Genomic DNA, 15,877 nt, shown 5'->3' with positions numbered 1-15,877 from the left:
TTCAGTTTATGCTTTGCATAAACCATTCAGATCCAGAGTCAAAGGATTCAAGCTTAAAGAATTGTCAGATACTCCAAGCTTCGGTGAATAATTGGAAAAGCATACCAGCTGAACCCCCTTCACGGAAACATAATCCCCCACAAGTCTGTGAATTCACTTCAAAGGATTTTGATACCATTGAGCTTGCACTTTCCCCACATGACCAAGTGCAAGGATAATGAGAAGGAAGTGTCTATGTAACTATTCCAGCTATAAATTTGGTGGATTGATAAGCTTCTATCTGTTGATTATGCTATTTGATTGAGCTCTATGCTGAATGGATTAATACTAAAATTTCATTTCCCTTTCCCCACTGAATCTGAAAGCATCTCTCATGTGGCATTATCCATGTTTTGATAATGTTTTTCTCCATACTTCTAGAATTTCAAATGTTTTTCACCAAATGTTTTAAATGTCATGTTGACAACAAACAATAAAATGAAATTCTAGAAGTACGAGTAAGAAGACTTGGTTTTGCTAATGTAGACAACATGGTCTCAATACTCTGTAATTACTGTGCAAGATAAATATAAATTATTTATTTATATTTCTCTTTTGGTTTGAAAGAATGCCAATGATAAAGCTCATATGGCGTTTGCTAAAATGAAAAAGAATCATAGTGTTGTTGTTGTGTGTTTCAGATTAATGAAGTTTATACTAAATTTTGATCTAAATATAGCTATGACTAATAAAAAAAATCCAAAAGTTGTAGAGATTGGAGCTTTAGAAGCACAGGTCATTGATATTAGATTTGTCAATGATTTGATGTTAATGGTTCTGACACATTACATTTAGAAATTTGATGTCAATGGGTGTTATTGATAGTGATAGTAGATGCTGTGTAAAGTCTCATTTATTTCTATAGCACTAAATTCACAGTAATCAAGTTTTAATAAAAATTTCAAAATCACAGTTCTTGAAATAACATACAGCTGTACAAATACTTTGTAGAGCAAAAATTCAGAGCAATTTTATGGAGCTTCCTATAAAATTTTATTTTTAAAGCAATAAAATCTAAAATCACAACAAAAAATTTATAATTCTGTAATAATTTTCTTTGTGAAAAGAGAGAGTATAATTTATTTTCTCGAAACGATCGCTGACAAAAACAAAGACGGACTTCTTCCACGCGCTCGCCACTCACACCAAACTCATTACAAAACTCTATCGTCCTCCTCCTTTTCATTACAAAACATTGTCTTCATCCCAAGTTTCTTCTTCTACTTTCCGGAAAAACAGGAATTCACAAAACCCAATATCGAGAAAATGCATGATTTCTGCTTCACAATACCCTATGGGATGCTCCTAATCGGCGGTGGATTCATCGGGTACATGAAGAAAGGAAGCATCACATCTTTCGCCGGAGGTGCAGTCGCTGGCTTGTTACTCATTCTCGCTGGATATCTCAGTCTCAAAGCTTTCGAGATGAAGAAAAATTCTTCCATCGCTGTTGTTCTTCAGACAGGTCTTGTTTTCATATTCTCTTTTGTTCACGTCTTTCTCAGGTTTAAGATGATTTTATGTTTAGAAAGATTTCGAATTTCGACTTTGCATCATATGGTTCCGTTATGTCTTGATCGATATGGTATAGAGATGACTTTTTATTTCACTGACCTGTCAATTGAGTAAAGGAACGTTTTTTTCTTTCTATGGTTCACTGTTTGGATCGGATCAAGAACTTGGGTTTAGTTATAGACTCTAGCTATGATATGAAGGTTCGGGAACTTAATTAGACCACTAAGATCTGGATCTGAACAAATAATTTTATCTGATGATCTGATTGGTGTGATGACTGATAATCAAAGATGAAAAAGCCAACATTTTGTTGTGTTTGGATCTTTAGGTTACTTGTATTGGGTTTGCTAGTTTCTTAAAATTCTAGTGTCTCTCTTAAAAACAAGATGATGTGTGTTAAGTGCAACTAACCCAAGGGTGTTGTCATACTTGAGTTGTAACATGTTGTACTTGAGTAGGTTCCTGATTTTAACTAGTCTTCTTACCATCCTTCAAGAACGTTTCAAACAAGCTCACATAAGCTGTTTTCATTTTGCTATTTCAGTGTCTGAAACTCATTTAAATGTTCCTTTTTTTTTTTTTGTATACAGTAATCTCAGCTGCTCTCACACTAGTCATGGGACAGCGTTACTTGCTCACTCAAAAGGTTATGCCGGCTGGTCTTGTTGCTGGCATCAGGTAAACATTTTCTCTTTTTTTCTCATTTCCTTTCTGTGAAATATCTGGCTTCTCTATTTATCATTAGAGTTTCTACTCCATTTGACTTTTTAACATTAGAGAAACATATCTGTATTGCAGTGCTCTCATGACCTGTTTTTACGTATACAAGATCGCTACTGGTGGTAATAAAATCCCATCAAAAGCTGAATGATAGTTATGCAATTCTGCTTTTATGGTGGATGCATATGATACTCTCCTTTGTTGATTTGAAATCTTTTGTGTGTTTCTGAGATTATTTTGTATTAGTTGCAGAAGTTCCTATGGTCTTGTGTGTGTCTTCATGTCTTGAGATTAGTTTCTTGTAATCATGTTTTTGTTAATTACAAATTGTTTTAAATATCAAGATATCTGACGTTGTACTACACATTTTTGGTCTGAGTATTGAACAACTTGTATGTAAGTTGATTTTCAAAACTTCTTTGTACATATGAGAAGGGCAAATCTCGAACGTTAGCTGATCTATTTCCAAAAGCATACATGGTCCATAAGTAGGGGTGACACAGTTTTAGAAATTTAGCGTCCCTCAAGCTAGAAATGTTATGGAGACCCAGTGAGATATGTGGAGATAAATTCACATGCTAGCTATCTTCACCTAAGGTCTCCAGCTAAGATTCCCATTTTCCACACAAACGACATTGTTCTCAACAAAGATAGAATAAAGTTGCAGTAAGTGCTGCTGCAGAATAAGATTACGTTTTGAAGCTGAGCTTTCCATTTTGAGGAAGTGGTAGTTAGTGTAACTTTATTGATAAACAGCTCATAAGTACAATTATTCACTCCCATCTTCAGCAAGAAAAGTATTAAGGAGAGAAAAATCTCCAGTAACCATGGCGTCCACTAGGATGGTTTTTCTGATTCTGATCAACTTTTTCATTTTGCAGACTGCTTCATCAAGCTCTTGGCAGACATTGCATGGTCAGAGACGTTTCCTTTCACTTTCTAACACATGTTTCTTTATGATGTTTTTACATTTTGTATTATTTTTCTTGGCAGGGAAGCCTCCGGTTGTGGTTGCTAGAGGAGGGTTCTCTGGTTTGCTTCCAGATTCCAGTGAAAATGCGTATAAGATGGTGAACTTGACAACTTCTCCAGAGGTAACACTATGGTGTGACCTTCAGCTAACAAAGGACGGTGCCGGAATCTGCTTCCCAAACCTGAATCTTGATAACGCTTCTAATGTCAAGGACGTTTACCCAAATCACAAAGAATGGCTTTCTGTTGGTTTCACATGGAAGGAACTCTCTACTGTGACTTGTAAGTGGTTCTTTAACTATCTTGTTTCTTTGAACCCTCTTCTTGATTCTGATTGTATGCTAAAAAATTTCCTCTCAACAGTGAAACAGGGTGTTTTCTCAAGACTACAAATCTTCGATGATGTTTCCTATATATTGCCTGTTGAAGAAGTAGCAAAACTAGAGACTTCAGGCCTTTGGTTAAACATTCAGGTAAAATGTATAAACTCTTTTATATACTAAGATCATTACTGAATCTTCTCCTTCTTGTTACTGTTCTTACAGCACAGTGATTTCTACACGCAACACAATTTGAGCATGAGAAACTTTGTTCTGTCTCTATCAAGCCACATGAAAATCAACTTCATATCTTCTCCAGACATCAGTTTCCTGAAGAGCGTGAAAAAAGATTTCAAACCAACTAAGACAAAGCTCATCTTTAGGTTTTTGAGTCAAGACCAGATAGATCCCTTCACCAACCAATCTTACGCCTCTCTTGCCAAGAACCTAACCTTTATAAAAACTTTTGCATCTGGCATTCTTGTCCCAAAATCTTACATATGGCCCCTAAGTTCAGATCTTTACCTGCAACCCCACACGTCGCTTGTCACAGATGCTCATGGACAAGGCTTACAAGTTTTCGCATCGGAGTTTGCCAATGATGCCGTATCTGCGTATAACTACAGCTATGATCCAACGAATGAGTATTTATATTTCATTGACAATGGAAACTTCTCTGTTGATGGTTTCTTATCAGACTTTCCAGTGACTCCTTATAGAGCCATCAGTAAGTAAAACAAAACTCTAAACTTCTAATCTCTCTCTTCCCATTTGATACTAAGTAACCAAAACTCTTGGTTGGTTTTCCACAGATTGCTTCTCTCATTTAGACAAGAAAAATGCTAAGAAGCAAGGTACATGCATGAAGGAAACCATACTATTATAAATGACTTCCTACATCTCTTAGTTTCAGTTCTGACCCATTTTGATATTGCAGCTAATATAACTATTATCTCCAAGGATGGGGCCAGTGGAGACTTCTCTGGCGGTACTGACTTGGCATATGAGAAAGCTATTAGAGACGGCGTTGACTTTATTGATTGCAATGTCCAGATGTCCAAGGACAAGATCCCGTTTTGCATGAGCTCCATAGATCTTATGAACAGCACTAACGTCTTTTACACAAGCTTCAGAAGCCTGATGTCAATAGCACCAGAGATTCAGCAGGGAAGTAGAATCTTCACTTTCAGCCTGACCATGTCTGAGATACAAACCTTAAAGCGTAAGAAAGAAGCTACAAAAAACTAAAAATGAAGAGTCGATATATGCACTAATAATGTCTTCCTTTCATTGCAGCTGTCATTTCTGATCCTCATAGGGTGTATGGTTTATTCAGAAACCCAAGAAACAAGAACCTTGGAAAGTTTCTTACATTATCTGAGTTCTTGTTACTTCCAAACCGCTACAGCTCTCTCTCAGGCATCTTGATAAAAATAGAGGTTAGACTTCTGTTATTGCAAATATTTTTTTCTGAATAATGTGCAACACATGGTTCTTTTCTTAATATAGCATTCTCTGTTTCTTAGTATGCAGCATATCTAGCAACACATCAAGGAATCAGCATAGTTGATGCTGTACTAGATGAGTTGAAGAGAGCTACTAGTCAAGTATTGATCCAGTCTACTGATAAGGCTGTCTTGATGGAGTTCAAGGAGAAGGGGAAGATGACTAACGAAGAGCTGGTCTATGCAGTCGATGAAGACATCCATGATGTCACAGATTCCGCAATCAAAGACATCAAGAGTTTTGCAGGCTCCATTGTCATCAGTAAGAAGTCAGTTGTTCCCTACAGCGAAGGGATTACCAGGCTTGAGAAGGAAACAGATGTTGTCCCAAGGCTGAGATCAAGCGGTCTTCGTGTGTACGTTGAGACGTTTAGCAACGAGTTTATAACTCAGCCGTATGACTTTTTCTCTGATCCAACTGTGGAGATAGACTACTTTGTCCGAGCAGATAATGAGATCGATGGCATCATTACTGACTTCCCAGCGACCACTTCAAGATACATAAGTAACTAATTTCTCCTCCTCTCTATCTTTGCTTCTTTAAATGTTCTTGAGCCAGTCTGAAGTAATATTTGGCTACAGAGAACCAATGCTACAGCAAAATGGAGCAGATAAGAACCGGTGAGCTCGTATCTTTGGCTAATCCAGAGATTCTTTCACCAGCTGAAGCTCCATATCCACTACTACTTGACTCAAATGTCACGGAACCACCTCTGCCTGAAGTAAGAAGCCAGCCTCCTGCACCTGCACCAGCACCAGCAAAGGCAAATGTGAAGTCAAAGGCAAAAGCAGTACAAGTTTCCTCTACGGTTAGAGCCATGGTGGTTCTTGTGAGCATCTTTATCGTAGTTTAGTGTTAAGTGCTTGTAACTGACTTCAACTGCAGTATCTGCAAGTAAAACTATGAAGCACAAAATTTAATTAAGTATGTCAGACTTCTATAAGATATCTGAAAATTTCAACTCTAGAAGAGGATATTAATAGAAATATGGAAATGGGTAAAAACACATAACAACAAATCCAAATTTAGATGATCTGATCTCAATTCTGTTCCAACGGATTCTTCACCAACACTCATCATCATTTGATGTCAAGAAAACAAAAAGTAAACAGTCAAACATAAGGAAGGGTTCTTGGTAGCAAAATCAATATCTCATTTGTTGTGTTGTTCCTTCTTCTTTTGAGGCCAAAAGAGACCAGATTCTTCTTTTGGTTTCTTCAAAGGCCAATCTTATGTTCTCAGCAAACCCTTTTGCCATCTTACAACCAAAGAAAATATAAAAATCTTGGTCGTCAAGAACATCCATGAACCTCTAGTAATCAAATCATCTTCTTGAAGTAAAAAAAATCCAGGAAGATACATATAAATAACATACATTACAGGATGAAAACTTGCTTGTTCTGCTGTATGTCCGAGAGACGATTTACCAGACGATTATCATCGAGACAAAGCATCAAAGAATTTGACAACATCTCTTTTAAAACAGGTCCTAGCTATCATTCTCAGATTCCTTAGAGCTTTTCTATCTAAAAGAAGCTGACATATGTACATGTAGATAGTAGTAGGCGAAGATACATATACGAGGAGATAACAAAACTCGGGAGAAGGAACATCAGTGCTCAGATCTTTACATTCAAAGATCTTTGCGTCGCCACCAAGAACTTTGACCCTGAGAATCAGCTCGGTGAAGGCGGTTTCGGAAGGGTTTACAAAGGGTACATAGAAACCAGTGATAAGGTAATATATATACATGCTATTTATTAAAACATCTCCTTCATATTCCTGTTCCGGTTTGATGTTCTGATTCTTTGCATTATTCAGGTTGTTGCAGTTAAGCAACTAGACAGGAATGGCTACCAAGGGAACAGAGAGTTCCTTGTTGAAGTCATGATGTTGGGTCTCTTACATCATCAAAACCTTGTTAATTTGGTTGGTTATTGCGCAGACGGTGATCAACGGATTCTTGTCTATGAATATATGCAAAATGGCTCATTAGAAGATCATCTTCTGGGTATATATACATCTAAAACATTACACAGCATCATATATTATATTCCATCCATTTCACATTAGTTGTAGTTTTAGAGTTAAAATTTTATTTTATTTTAAGTATTATTTTATGTTTTCAATGCAAAATTTATTAAAAATATTCTCCATTTTTTTTATTGGTTGAAATATGGTTAGCTGTATAGTTAATGATGTTTTTAAAATGAAACGAAGGGAGTATAGTTTTGTAAACAAATCACCCCTTTTATTATTACAGAATTGGTGCGGAACAAGAAGAAGCCGTTGGATTGGGACACAAGGATGAAAGTTGCAGCAGGAGCAGCGAGAGGGCTTGAGTATCTACACGAAACAGCTGATCCTCCTGTGATCTATAGAGACTTCAAGGCCTCCAACATATTGCTTGACGAAGAATTCAACCCGAAGCTTTCGGATTTCGGTTTAGCCAAAGTCGGTCCGACCGGTGGAGAGACTCACGTCTCGACCAGAGTGATGGGAACGTACGGCTACTGTGCGCCTGAGTATGCTCTCACCGGACAGCTCACTGTGAAGTCCGATGTGTACAGCTTCGGAGTAGTGTTCTTGGAGATGATCACAGGAAGAAGAGTGATCGACCCGACAAAACCAACTCAAGAAGAGAATCTAGTGACTTGGGTAATTATATATAGTAACATACTTAACATGCATAGTCTCTTGTTTATAGGCGTTTTCTTGAATGGATGATTGCTAAAATGCGCAGGCGAGTCCATTGTTTAGAGATAGGAGAAAGTTCACGCTAATGGCGGATCCTTTGCTTGAAGGGAAGTACCCGATAATAGGATTGTATCAAGCGCTTGCGGTTGCAGCCATGTGTCTTCAAGAAGAGGCAGCAACGAGACCAATGATGAGTGATGTGGTTAGTGCGCTCGAGTACTTAGCTATGGCCAAAGACAAAGTAGATGGAGAAGCTGTAGAAGACAAGGGGAATTATAATAAAACAAACTAATTAAACATATGATAACAGAGAAGAAGAAGAGGAAAAATCTAAGATTTAAGCAATATGTTGCTTATTTGTAATTTTAATGATCTGTTTTAGGAAATTTGAGGAGTTTTTGCTGAGAATATTTATTTATTTTTGGTTTCAAGTTTCAGACTTTTCTCCTGGTACATTGCGCAAGTTAGGCATGGGTGTGTTTATGTATGCCTTGAGGGTTTTAGGTTTAGTTTTCTAGTTCTCATCAGAGTTTTATATACATATGGAACAATGTTCTAAGAAAAATTGGTCCACCATCAACTAGATGTTCGCTTAGATGGCAAATTAGTCATAATCGAAATGATTTTCTTAACAATTTGATTTAAATTTATTTAATCGATTTAAATTGGTCTAAATTAGTTTAAATAATTTTAGTTATCTAAAACGATCTAAATTAGTCTTAATAAATCAGTTGAATCAAATGACTAATTATGTTATATTCACCAATAATTTGTCTAAATAAGTGATAATTTTTTCTTTTCTTTTCTTCTCTCCAATTTGTTTTTATATCCAATTTTTAAATATTTCATCAAAGTATTCTTTTTTAATTAAGTACAATTGACATAAAATATGTAATATACATATATAATAGAAAATAGATAAACAAATGATTTGTTAACGCCTATGCGATCTGAATAATACGTTTAAGCGCTAATACTCTATTGAGCGTCTAAATACCACCTAATTTTTTTGAACATTAATTTGGATTAAGTTTAGTTAATAATACTTTGAGTGTGGATATATTTTATTATCTTTATTTAAAATTTTATTGTTGAGATTTAGATATTCATTCACATTCTTACTAGTGTTCAAAAAAGCACTATGCGCTAAACGAGAACTCAATGTCTAACGCCTAAAAACTACTAATCGCACATCTAGATTATTAATTAGTCAATTAAATATATAATAACATTCATATTGTCTCTTTTCATAAGATTTTACACTATAATATATTAATTAATATAATTTACAAATAATAATAAATAATTTTTTATCATACTATAATTATTTAGAATTTTTATAAGGTAATCACCATGGTTCACTGAGCTTAGCGCCTAAGCACCAAGCTAGAACGACTTTTAAAACACTAAATTTTACTATTAAGGGGAAGGGGGGTTTGGAACTAGATTAGAGATCAAACGAAATCATACACACCCAAAATCATAACTGATCATAAGAATACCATTTCATACAAAACCAAAACCATATAAATTCACTACAGTTGTTTATAAACCACATATAGATGTTTCAAAAAAAAAAACCACATATACAATACTAGAAACAAAATTACCCAACATAGAAACTTTAATTTTTTATGAACTATCAAACCGGTTATTGTTATATTGATTATTCAATTGATCAAATAATTTGAAATGCCATCGATTTTATCGCTCACCTTAAAATTCTTAATACAATATTTATGACTCAAAATATTTTACGGAGGTCTCTGTTACATGACACAATGATGAAATACATAGTTTAAACAATAAGCAAAAGTAGTTAAAAATGGAATCGTTAAATATTTCGTTTTCTTTTGTATATACCGTAAAACATGCATCCTCGAGATCTGGTTTTAGAATTAAAAATCCAAACGTTTCGAACAAGATGTTCTGTTTTGTGTGTTAAGTGGATAATAAATACAGATAATTAATTAAGAAAAGGGGGAAAGTAAGGGTTTAAAGGGTTAGGCATCGAGGTAATGGCGACCAGCTCAGCTCTGTGAGAAAACGACAAAACTCGCCACCACTAAACCCTTTTCTTTTTTTTTTTATCCCTTTTGAAGGGACTCCACAATCCCTTCAAGCTGGGAAGACTATCTTCACTTGCGGCCATGGGGGTCTCTCTCCGCCACTTTTCTCCCTCTTCTTTCTGGGTCTCGCGCCGTCCTCGCGCTTCTTCTTCCGTTCTTTCGTTACTCGTTCCTCGCCATAGAATCCTTACCAGGTTTCACAGCGTTCTATCTCTTCTCCCTCTCATTATCTACTCTTGTCGAAGTTTAGCTTAAGGGCTCATTAAAAAAGTCTTCTTTACTTATTCCTCAATTGCGTCTGTTTGCTAGTTTTATAGTTGAAGAAGCATGTAAAGCTGTATTTTTCTATATTGTGTATTTAGTTCTTCATTTATAGGCTAATGTCTTCCTGTCAAAAGTGTCATTTTGGATTCAATGTATCTAAAGGTTAGAGCTTGATGGTGTTCTCTATGTGTTGGTAATACCATTTTCTTTGGTGCTTATGATTTTGCAGAAAAGTAGTTATCACAAATGGAAATGCTAGATATTGCACTGCTTCAGCTTCTGGTGGTTCCCATGGGTTTCAGCATTCAGGTCGTCAAGGGTCTTCTTCTACTGTTGAGTTTAGCGGAGAGTGGAAACTTAGTGTTGGATCTAAGACTGCCATAATGGTTCCACCAACTGTGAAACTAACCGGAGCTGTAAGTGCTTGGAGAAAAGAGGAAGTCAATCAGGACGATGCTTCTGGTAACGGCAGTAACTATTTCAGAAGCTTCGTCCCAAAGATAGATTATGGAAACTACCAGACCTTGGATAACCAGCTAGAATCCAGAGGTGACGTTGTTACCACGGTTGATAGAGAGTTGAATGGCTTTGCGCAACAGAAGAGTCAAAGAGGACCTCTCGTAGCGTTGCCAATGGAGAAGATAGATGACAAGAATACGGTATCCATTTCCAAAGTGGGAAAACGAACCGACCTGTCCAAAGTCCATGCGAACCTTACAAAAATATATAATAAGGTTCGTGTTGTGGATAATGTGTCTACCGCAAAGGAAATTGTGACTAAGCTCGTGAATCAATATAGGGATCTCGTCCATGCGTGCGATACAGAGGTATGTGTGTGTTCACTGTTTGCTGTTACATTGCTAATGCTCTTGACTTATAAACGCATCTGGTAGTAATGATTTTGTTTTTCTGATTATCAATTCCTCAGGTGTCGAGGATTGATGTGAAGAGTGAAACACCTGTGGACCATGGCGAGCTTATATGTTTCAGTATATGTTGTGGATCAGAAGTAGACTTTGGAGATGGAAAGTCATGCATATGGGTGGATGTTCTTGGTGAAAATGGCAAGGATGTCTTGGCTGAGTTTAAGCCATTTTTCGAAGACTCATCCATAAAAAAAGTGAGTATAAACTTCTGAATCATGTCTTGTTTTACTTTAGTAACTCATTTGATGGTGATGTTTCTTCTACTGATAGGTATGGCATAACTACAGCTTTGATAACCACATTATAAGAAACTACGGAATCAACCTTTCTGGTTTTCATGGTGATACAATGCACATGGCACGATTGTGGGATTCGTCTAGACAGACATCGGGTGGTTATTCGCTGGAAGCACTCACAAGTGACCCAAGAGTTCTTGGGGGAACTGATACAAAGGAGGAAGCAGAACTATTCGGTAAAGTATCAATGAAGACGATCTTCGGCAAGGGGAAACTGAAGAAAGATGGAACCGAGGGGAAAGTGGTGGTCATCCCACCTGTTGAAGAGCTGCAAAAGGATGATCGAGAAGCTTGGATTTCGTACTCTGCGCTGGATTCCATAAGCACACTAAAGCTTTACGAGAGCATGAAGAAACAACTGCAAGCGAAGAAATGGTTTCTTGATGGGAAGCTGGTTTCGGGAAAGAACATGTTTGACTTTTACCAAGAGTTTTGGCAACCTTTCGGTGAGCTTCTTGCTAAAATGGAAGCGGAGGGGATGCTAGTAGATAGGGAGTATCTTGCGCAGATTGAGGTTGTAGCCAAGGCAGAACAGGAAGTTGCTGTTTCTAGGTTCCGGAGCTGGGCCTCGAAGCATTGTCCTGATGCAAAGCATATGAATGTTGGCAGTGATACGCAATTGAGACAGCTCTTTTTCGGTGGCATTACTAACAGGTTCGCTTCTTCAGTGTCTTCGTCTGAAGTGCATTTGTATTTGACATGTACTGAGTTTTGTTAATTTTTTGTTACAGTTGTAGTGGTGAGGATCTTCCATATGAAAAGCTGTTCAAAGTCCCCAATGTTGATAACGTGATTGAAGAAGGCAAAAAAAGAGCCACAAAGTTCCGGAACATCAAACTGCATAGGATTAGTGACAATCCTCTGCCTACTGAAAAGTTCACCGCCTCAGGGTGGCCTTCTGTTAGTGGAGCTACTTTGAAAGCCTTAGCTGGGAAAGTCTCTGCAGCTTACGACTTTACAGAGGTCGCTGCAGATGATAATTCTCTAGAAGAAAACATGGGAGGAGATGAGGAGTTTATGTCGCTACCAGATGAAATTTTGGAAACGGAGAACTCAGATACATCTGCTTTTGGAACAGCGTTTGATGCGTTTGGTGGGGGTGAAAGTGGAAAAGAGGCTTGCCATGCAATTGCTTCATTATGCGAAGTTTGCTCCATTGATTCTTTAATATCAAATTTTATTCTTCCTCTGCAGGTATTGTTCCCTGTGTTTTGAGCTTCTTAATAATTTCCATTAGCTTATCCTTTATAGGTTACTTATTTACTGCTTATTCTATAATGCAGGGAAGTAATGTGTCAGGCAAAGATGGTCGTGTCCACTGCTCCCTGAATATCAACACTGAAACTGGGAGGTTGTCAGCTAGAAGGCCAAATTTGCAGGTACATGGCTTGAACTTTAGACTTGCTTGAATGAATGAAGATGCAATTAAGTAACCAATCTTCTCTACTTTCTGTAATGGTGAAACATTTCATATAATTTGAAAATGTTGTGCTATGAAAAGTGACTACATCTTTATACATGGAGTTATAGTACTTATGGTCTTGTTACTGTATCCTATGATTTGTTAGTAAAGTTTTCTCTTCTCGCTGGCTGTCTAGAACCAACCTGCGTTGGAGAAAGATCGGTACAAGATCCGTCAGGCCTTTATAGCATCTCCTGGAAATTCTCTTATTGTTGCTGACTATGGGCAGGTGAAAATATAAGCTCTGATATTTATAGAAACTTCTATGATGACTAGTACGTTTACATTCGCTTGTTGACTGATGCGATATTTCTATCTACAGCTGGAACTTAGGATTCTGGCACATCTTGCTCGCTGCAAAAGCATGATGGAAGCTTTCGTGGCCGGTGGTGACTTCCACTCGAGAACTGCCATGAATATGTATCCACATATTCGTGAAGCTGTCGAAAATGGTCAAGTGCTCCTTGAATGGCATCCCCAACCTGGACAGGAGAAGCCACCAGTGCCATTATTAAAGGTGAAACAAATAGATTCTAAAGTTTTAAGTCTAATATCTATGGTGCTAAGAAACTAAAATTTGTGCTTGATTTAACAAAATGTTTTGTTACTTACTCAGGACGCCTTTGCTTCTGAGAGAAGAAAAGCTAAGATGCTCAACTTTTCGATTGCGTATGGGAAGACTGCTATTGGGCTTTCTAGAGACTGGAAGGTACTATAAACTAACCTCTTTGAGTTGATACCAACATGCTTGAGTTCTGATAATAAGCTTACAAAGGCCCATTTCCACACTTCAGGTTTCGGTAGAAGAAGCTCAAGAGACGGTTAATCTCTGGTATAATGACAGACAAGAAGTCCGGAAATGGCAAGAACTACGCAAGAAAGAAGCTATACAAAATGGGTATGTGCTGACTTTGTTGGGAAGGGCTCGTAAGTTCCCTGCGTACCGTTCACGTGCCCAAAAGAACCATATCGAACGAGCAGCAATCAACACTCCTGTTCAGGTCTGTTTGCCCCCATCATCTTTTCTTTAACCGTCTTCCACTTCCTAGATTTTAAACCCTCGTTACTACAGGGAAGTGCGGCTGATGTTGCTATGTGCGCTATGCTGGAGATAACAACAAATGAACGTTTAAACGAGCTTGGTTGGAAGCTGCTTCTACAAGTAAGCACTAGACACATACTCCTCACATAACCAGGCTCGAATAAGATGATTGCATATCTAAATGGGCTACTCTTGTGGAAACAGGTTCATGATGAAGTAATCTTGGAAGGACCAAGTGAATCAGCCGAGTTAGCTAAATCCATAGTTGTGGACTGCATGTGTAAACCTTTCAACGGCAAGAACATTCTCTCAGTCGATTTGTCTGTTGATGCCAAGTGTGCTCAGAACTGGTATGCTGCTAAGTAAGATGAATGGAGCCACGCTATTCTTTTCTTCTCGGCTAACTGAAAGCTTAACTACGAGGCGTTGCTCTAGGTTTGTTTTTTGTTTAGCTCATCAGCTTTGTAAAAAATATGTTCATATGCGGGAAAAAAACAAACGCTCACTTTGCTTATCACAATGAAATCTAACTGTATTGAAACAACTTTGTTAAGACGCATGGCTTGTGTAAGTAAATGTTAGGCTTTTGACAATTGCTCCAGCCTTCTAGTGTTAAACGTTGATGCTTGTATGGTTTCACATAGGCCTAGCCAAAAAAATAGGAAACGGACAAGGTCCCTCAAATATAAATAACGTGACAAATACTTGAATATATAAAAATATTAATTACATATACATATAATATAACCAATATATATAATCAAAAATATCCGAAAGTATTTGAAAAAAGTTTATTAAAAAATATCCAAACTATCAAAATTATAGCATATGAATAATTTTATTCAAAATAATCTTAATTATCCAACATTTTATCCGGATCATCTTAATTATCCAAATTATCCGAAATAACCGAAACATAATGAAAACCAAAAATTTGGGTATTTTCCTATTCCTATTCCTAGTTTTATCATCCCAACCGAGCTGAACCTAAAACTATTAGAATCAAAATAGGTCAAGTAGTAAATGTATTCTTTAGCTCCATCTAAACCGGATCAGAATCAAAATAGTTCAAGTTGTAAATGTATTCTTTAACTTCCAACGGAGCCTCTGCATCGGGGAGAGGGTTCTCCAAGTTTTATGTAATCCAACGGCGGAAAATTAACCAATAAGAGAACGAGTGATCTTATCAAGAAAGAACAAAAACATAAAGAGGACAAACGAGTGGATGATATTAACTAAAATCTCAGAAGAAGCTACGAGGCAGCCATGGCTTCCATTTCATCATGCACAGCTCCTTGTGCGAGCTTATTCTCCTCTACCACCAAACCTATCAACAGTTCTTCTTCTTCTTCTTCCTCCTCAGTAAGGCTCTCCTCTCGGTTTCTTGGAACTCGGGTTGTGAAGCTCAGTATCCGACTCGGACCCTCCAATGGGTCTAGAGCCACTTGCTGGTTCAAGTTCGGAAAGAACGGCGTCGATGCTGAGAATGCTGGAATCTATGGCAGCCAATCACGTGATGATTTCGATAGAGACGATGTCGAACAGGTTTGTCTTCCCTTCTGGGTTCTTGAATCACTGTCGTTTGTACAAAGATGTCTATAAAGCTTTAATATGATCTTGGTTCTTGGTGATTTGTAGTATTTCAACTACATGGGGATGCTTGCGGTTGAAGGTACCTATGATAAGATGGAGGCTCTTCTAAACCAAAACATTCATCCTGTAGATATTCTTCTGATGTTAGCAGCCTCAGAAGGAGACAAGCCTAAGATAGAGGAGCTCCTCAGAGCCGGCGCTGACTACACTGTTAAGGACGCTGATGGAAGAACCGCTCTTGACAGAGCCAGCAGTGAGGAGATCCGTGATTTGATCCTTGGATCTCTCACTCAAAAGGCTTGACAAGATCTCCTCTAGCTTCTTCTTACAGAGAAGGTGATGTCTGTTTTTTGGTACCTTGGAATCTTAGTCGTTTCAATGTTCTCTTACTTTTACGTAATTGGTCCGAACCCTAAGTGTGCTTCAACTTTAAAGTAAAGATTGAATCTATTACCA

At 37.5% G+C, this 15,877-nt stretch overlaps 5 protein-coding genes across 5 annotated transcripts; all 5 read left to right on the top strand.

Annotated features, from left to right (window-relative positions):
* The first annotated feature begins 1,110 nt into the window (after positions 1 to 1,110).
* Positions 1,111 to 2,692, top strand: LOC106377586 (protein FATTY ACID EXPORT 6). The gene is made up of 3 exons (XM_013817861.3): positions 1,111 to 1,504; positions 2,145 to 2,232; positions 2,353 to 2,692. Exons 1-3 carry the CDS (start codon positions 1,306 to 1,308, stop codon positions 2,423 to 2,425), a joined length of 360 nt encoding a protein of 119 aa, XP_013673315.1. The 5' UTR covers positions 1,111 to 1,305; the 3' UTR covers positions 2,426 to 2,692.
* Positions 2,693 to 2,976: 284 nt separating this feature from the next.
* On the top strand, positions 2,977 to 6,038 carry LOC106377585 (glycerophosphodiester phosphodiesterase GDPDL5). The gene is made up of 9 exons (XM_013817859.3): positions 2,977 to 3,189; positions 3,268 to 3,528; positions 3,610 to 3,719; positions 3,792 to 4,293; positions 4,379 to 4,420; positions 4,504 to 4,788; positions 4,863 to 5,005; positions 5,093 to 5,576; positions 5,654 to 6,038. The coding sequence occupies exons 1-9, from the start codon at positions 3,102 to 3,104 to the stop codon at positions 5,923 to 5,925; spliced, it is 2,187 nt and encodes a 728-aa protein (XP_013673313.1). The 5' UTR covers positions 2,977 to 3,101; the 3' UTR covers positions 5,926 to 6,038.
* Positions 6,039 to 6,065: 27 nt separating this feature from the next.
* LOC106375119 (probable serine/threonine-protein kinase PBL23) lies at positions 6,066 to 9,672 on the top strand. The gene is made up of 4 exons (XM_048757503.1): positions 6,066 to 6,069; positions 6,628 to 6,809; positions 6,894 to 7,001; positions 7,302 to 9,672. The coding sequence occupies exons 1-4, from the start codon at positions 6,066 to 6,068 to the stop codon at positions 7,797 to 7,799; spliced, it is 792 nt and encodes a 263-aa protein (XP_048613460.1). The 3' UTR covers positions 7,800 to 9,672.
* A 118-nt stretch (positions 9,673 to 9,790) lies between these two features.
* LOC106377588 (DNA polymerase I B, chloroplastic/mitochondrial) lies at positions 9,791 to 14,421 on the top strand. The gene is made up of 12 exons (XM_013817862.3): positions 9,791 to 10,032; positions 10,332 to 10,929; positions 11,031 to 11,222; positions 11,299 to 11,978; positions 12,056 to 12,518; positions 12,608 to 12,703; positions 12,923 to 13,015; positions 13,109 to 13,303; positions 13,403 to 13,495; positions 13,581 to 13,787; positions 13,859 to 13,948; positions 14,033 to 14,421. Exons 1-12 carry the CDS (start codon positions 9,920 to 9,922, stop codon positions 14,192 to 14,194), a joined length of 2,982 nt encoding a protein of 993 aa, XP_013673316.2. The 5' UTR covers positions 9,791 to 9,919; the 3' UTR covers positions 14,195 to 14,421.
* A 506-nt stretch (positions 14,422 to 14,927) lies between these two features.
* Positions 14,928 to 15,874, top strand: LOC106377589 (protein LHCP TRANSLOCATION DEFECT). Its single transcript, XM_048758904.1, has 2 exons — positions 14,928 to 15,373; positions 15,467 to 15,874. The coding sequence occupies exons 1-2, from the start codon at positions 15,095 to 15,097 to the stop codon at positions 15,722 to 15,724; spliced, it is 537 nt and encodes a 178-aa protein (XP_048614861.1). The 5' UTR covers positions 14,928 to 15,094; the 3' UTR covers positions 15,725 to 15,874.
* The last annotated feature ends 3 nt before the right edge of the window (positions 15,875 to 15,877 follow it).

Source organism: Brassica napus, chromosome C5, assembly GCF_020379485.1.
Source record: "Brassica napus cultivar Da-Ae chromosome C5, Da-Ae, whole genome shotgun sequence".
Taxonomy (NCBI): domain Eukaryota; kingdom Viridiplantae; phylum Streptophyta; class Magnoliopsida; order Brassicales; family Brassicaceae; genus Brassica; species Brassica napus.
Note: the sequence above shows the minus strand (reverse complement) of the source record. Positions and strands in the feature narration are given on the sequence as shown.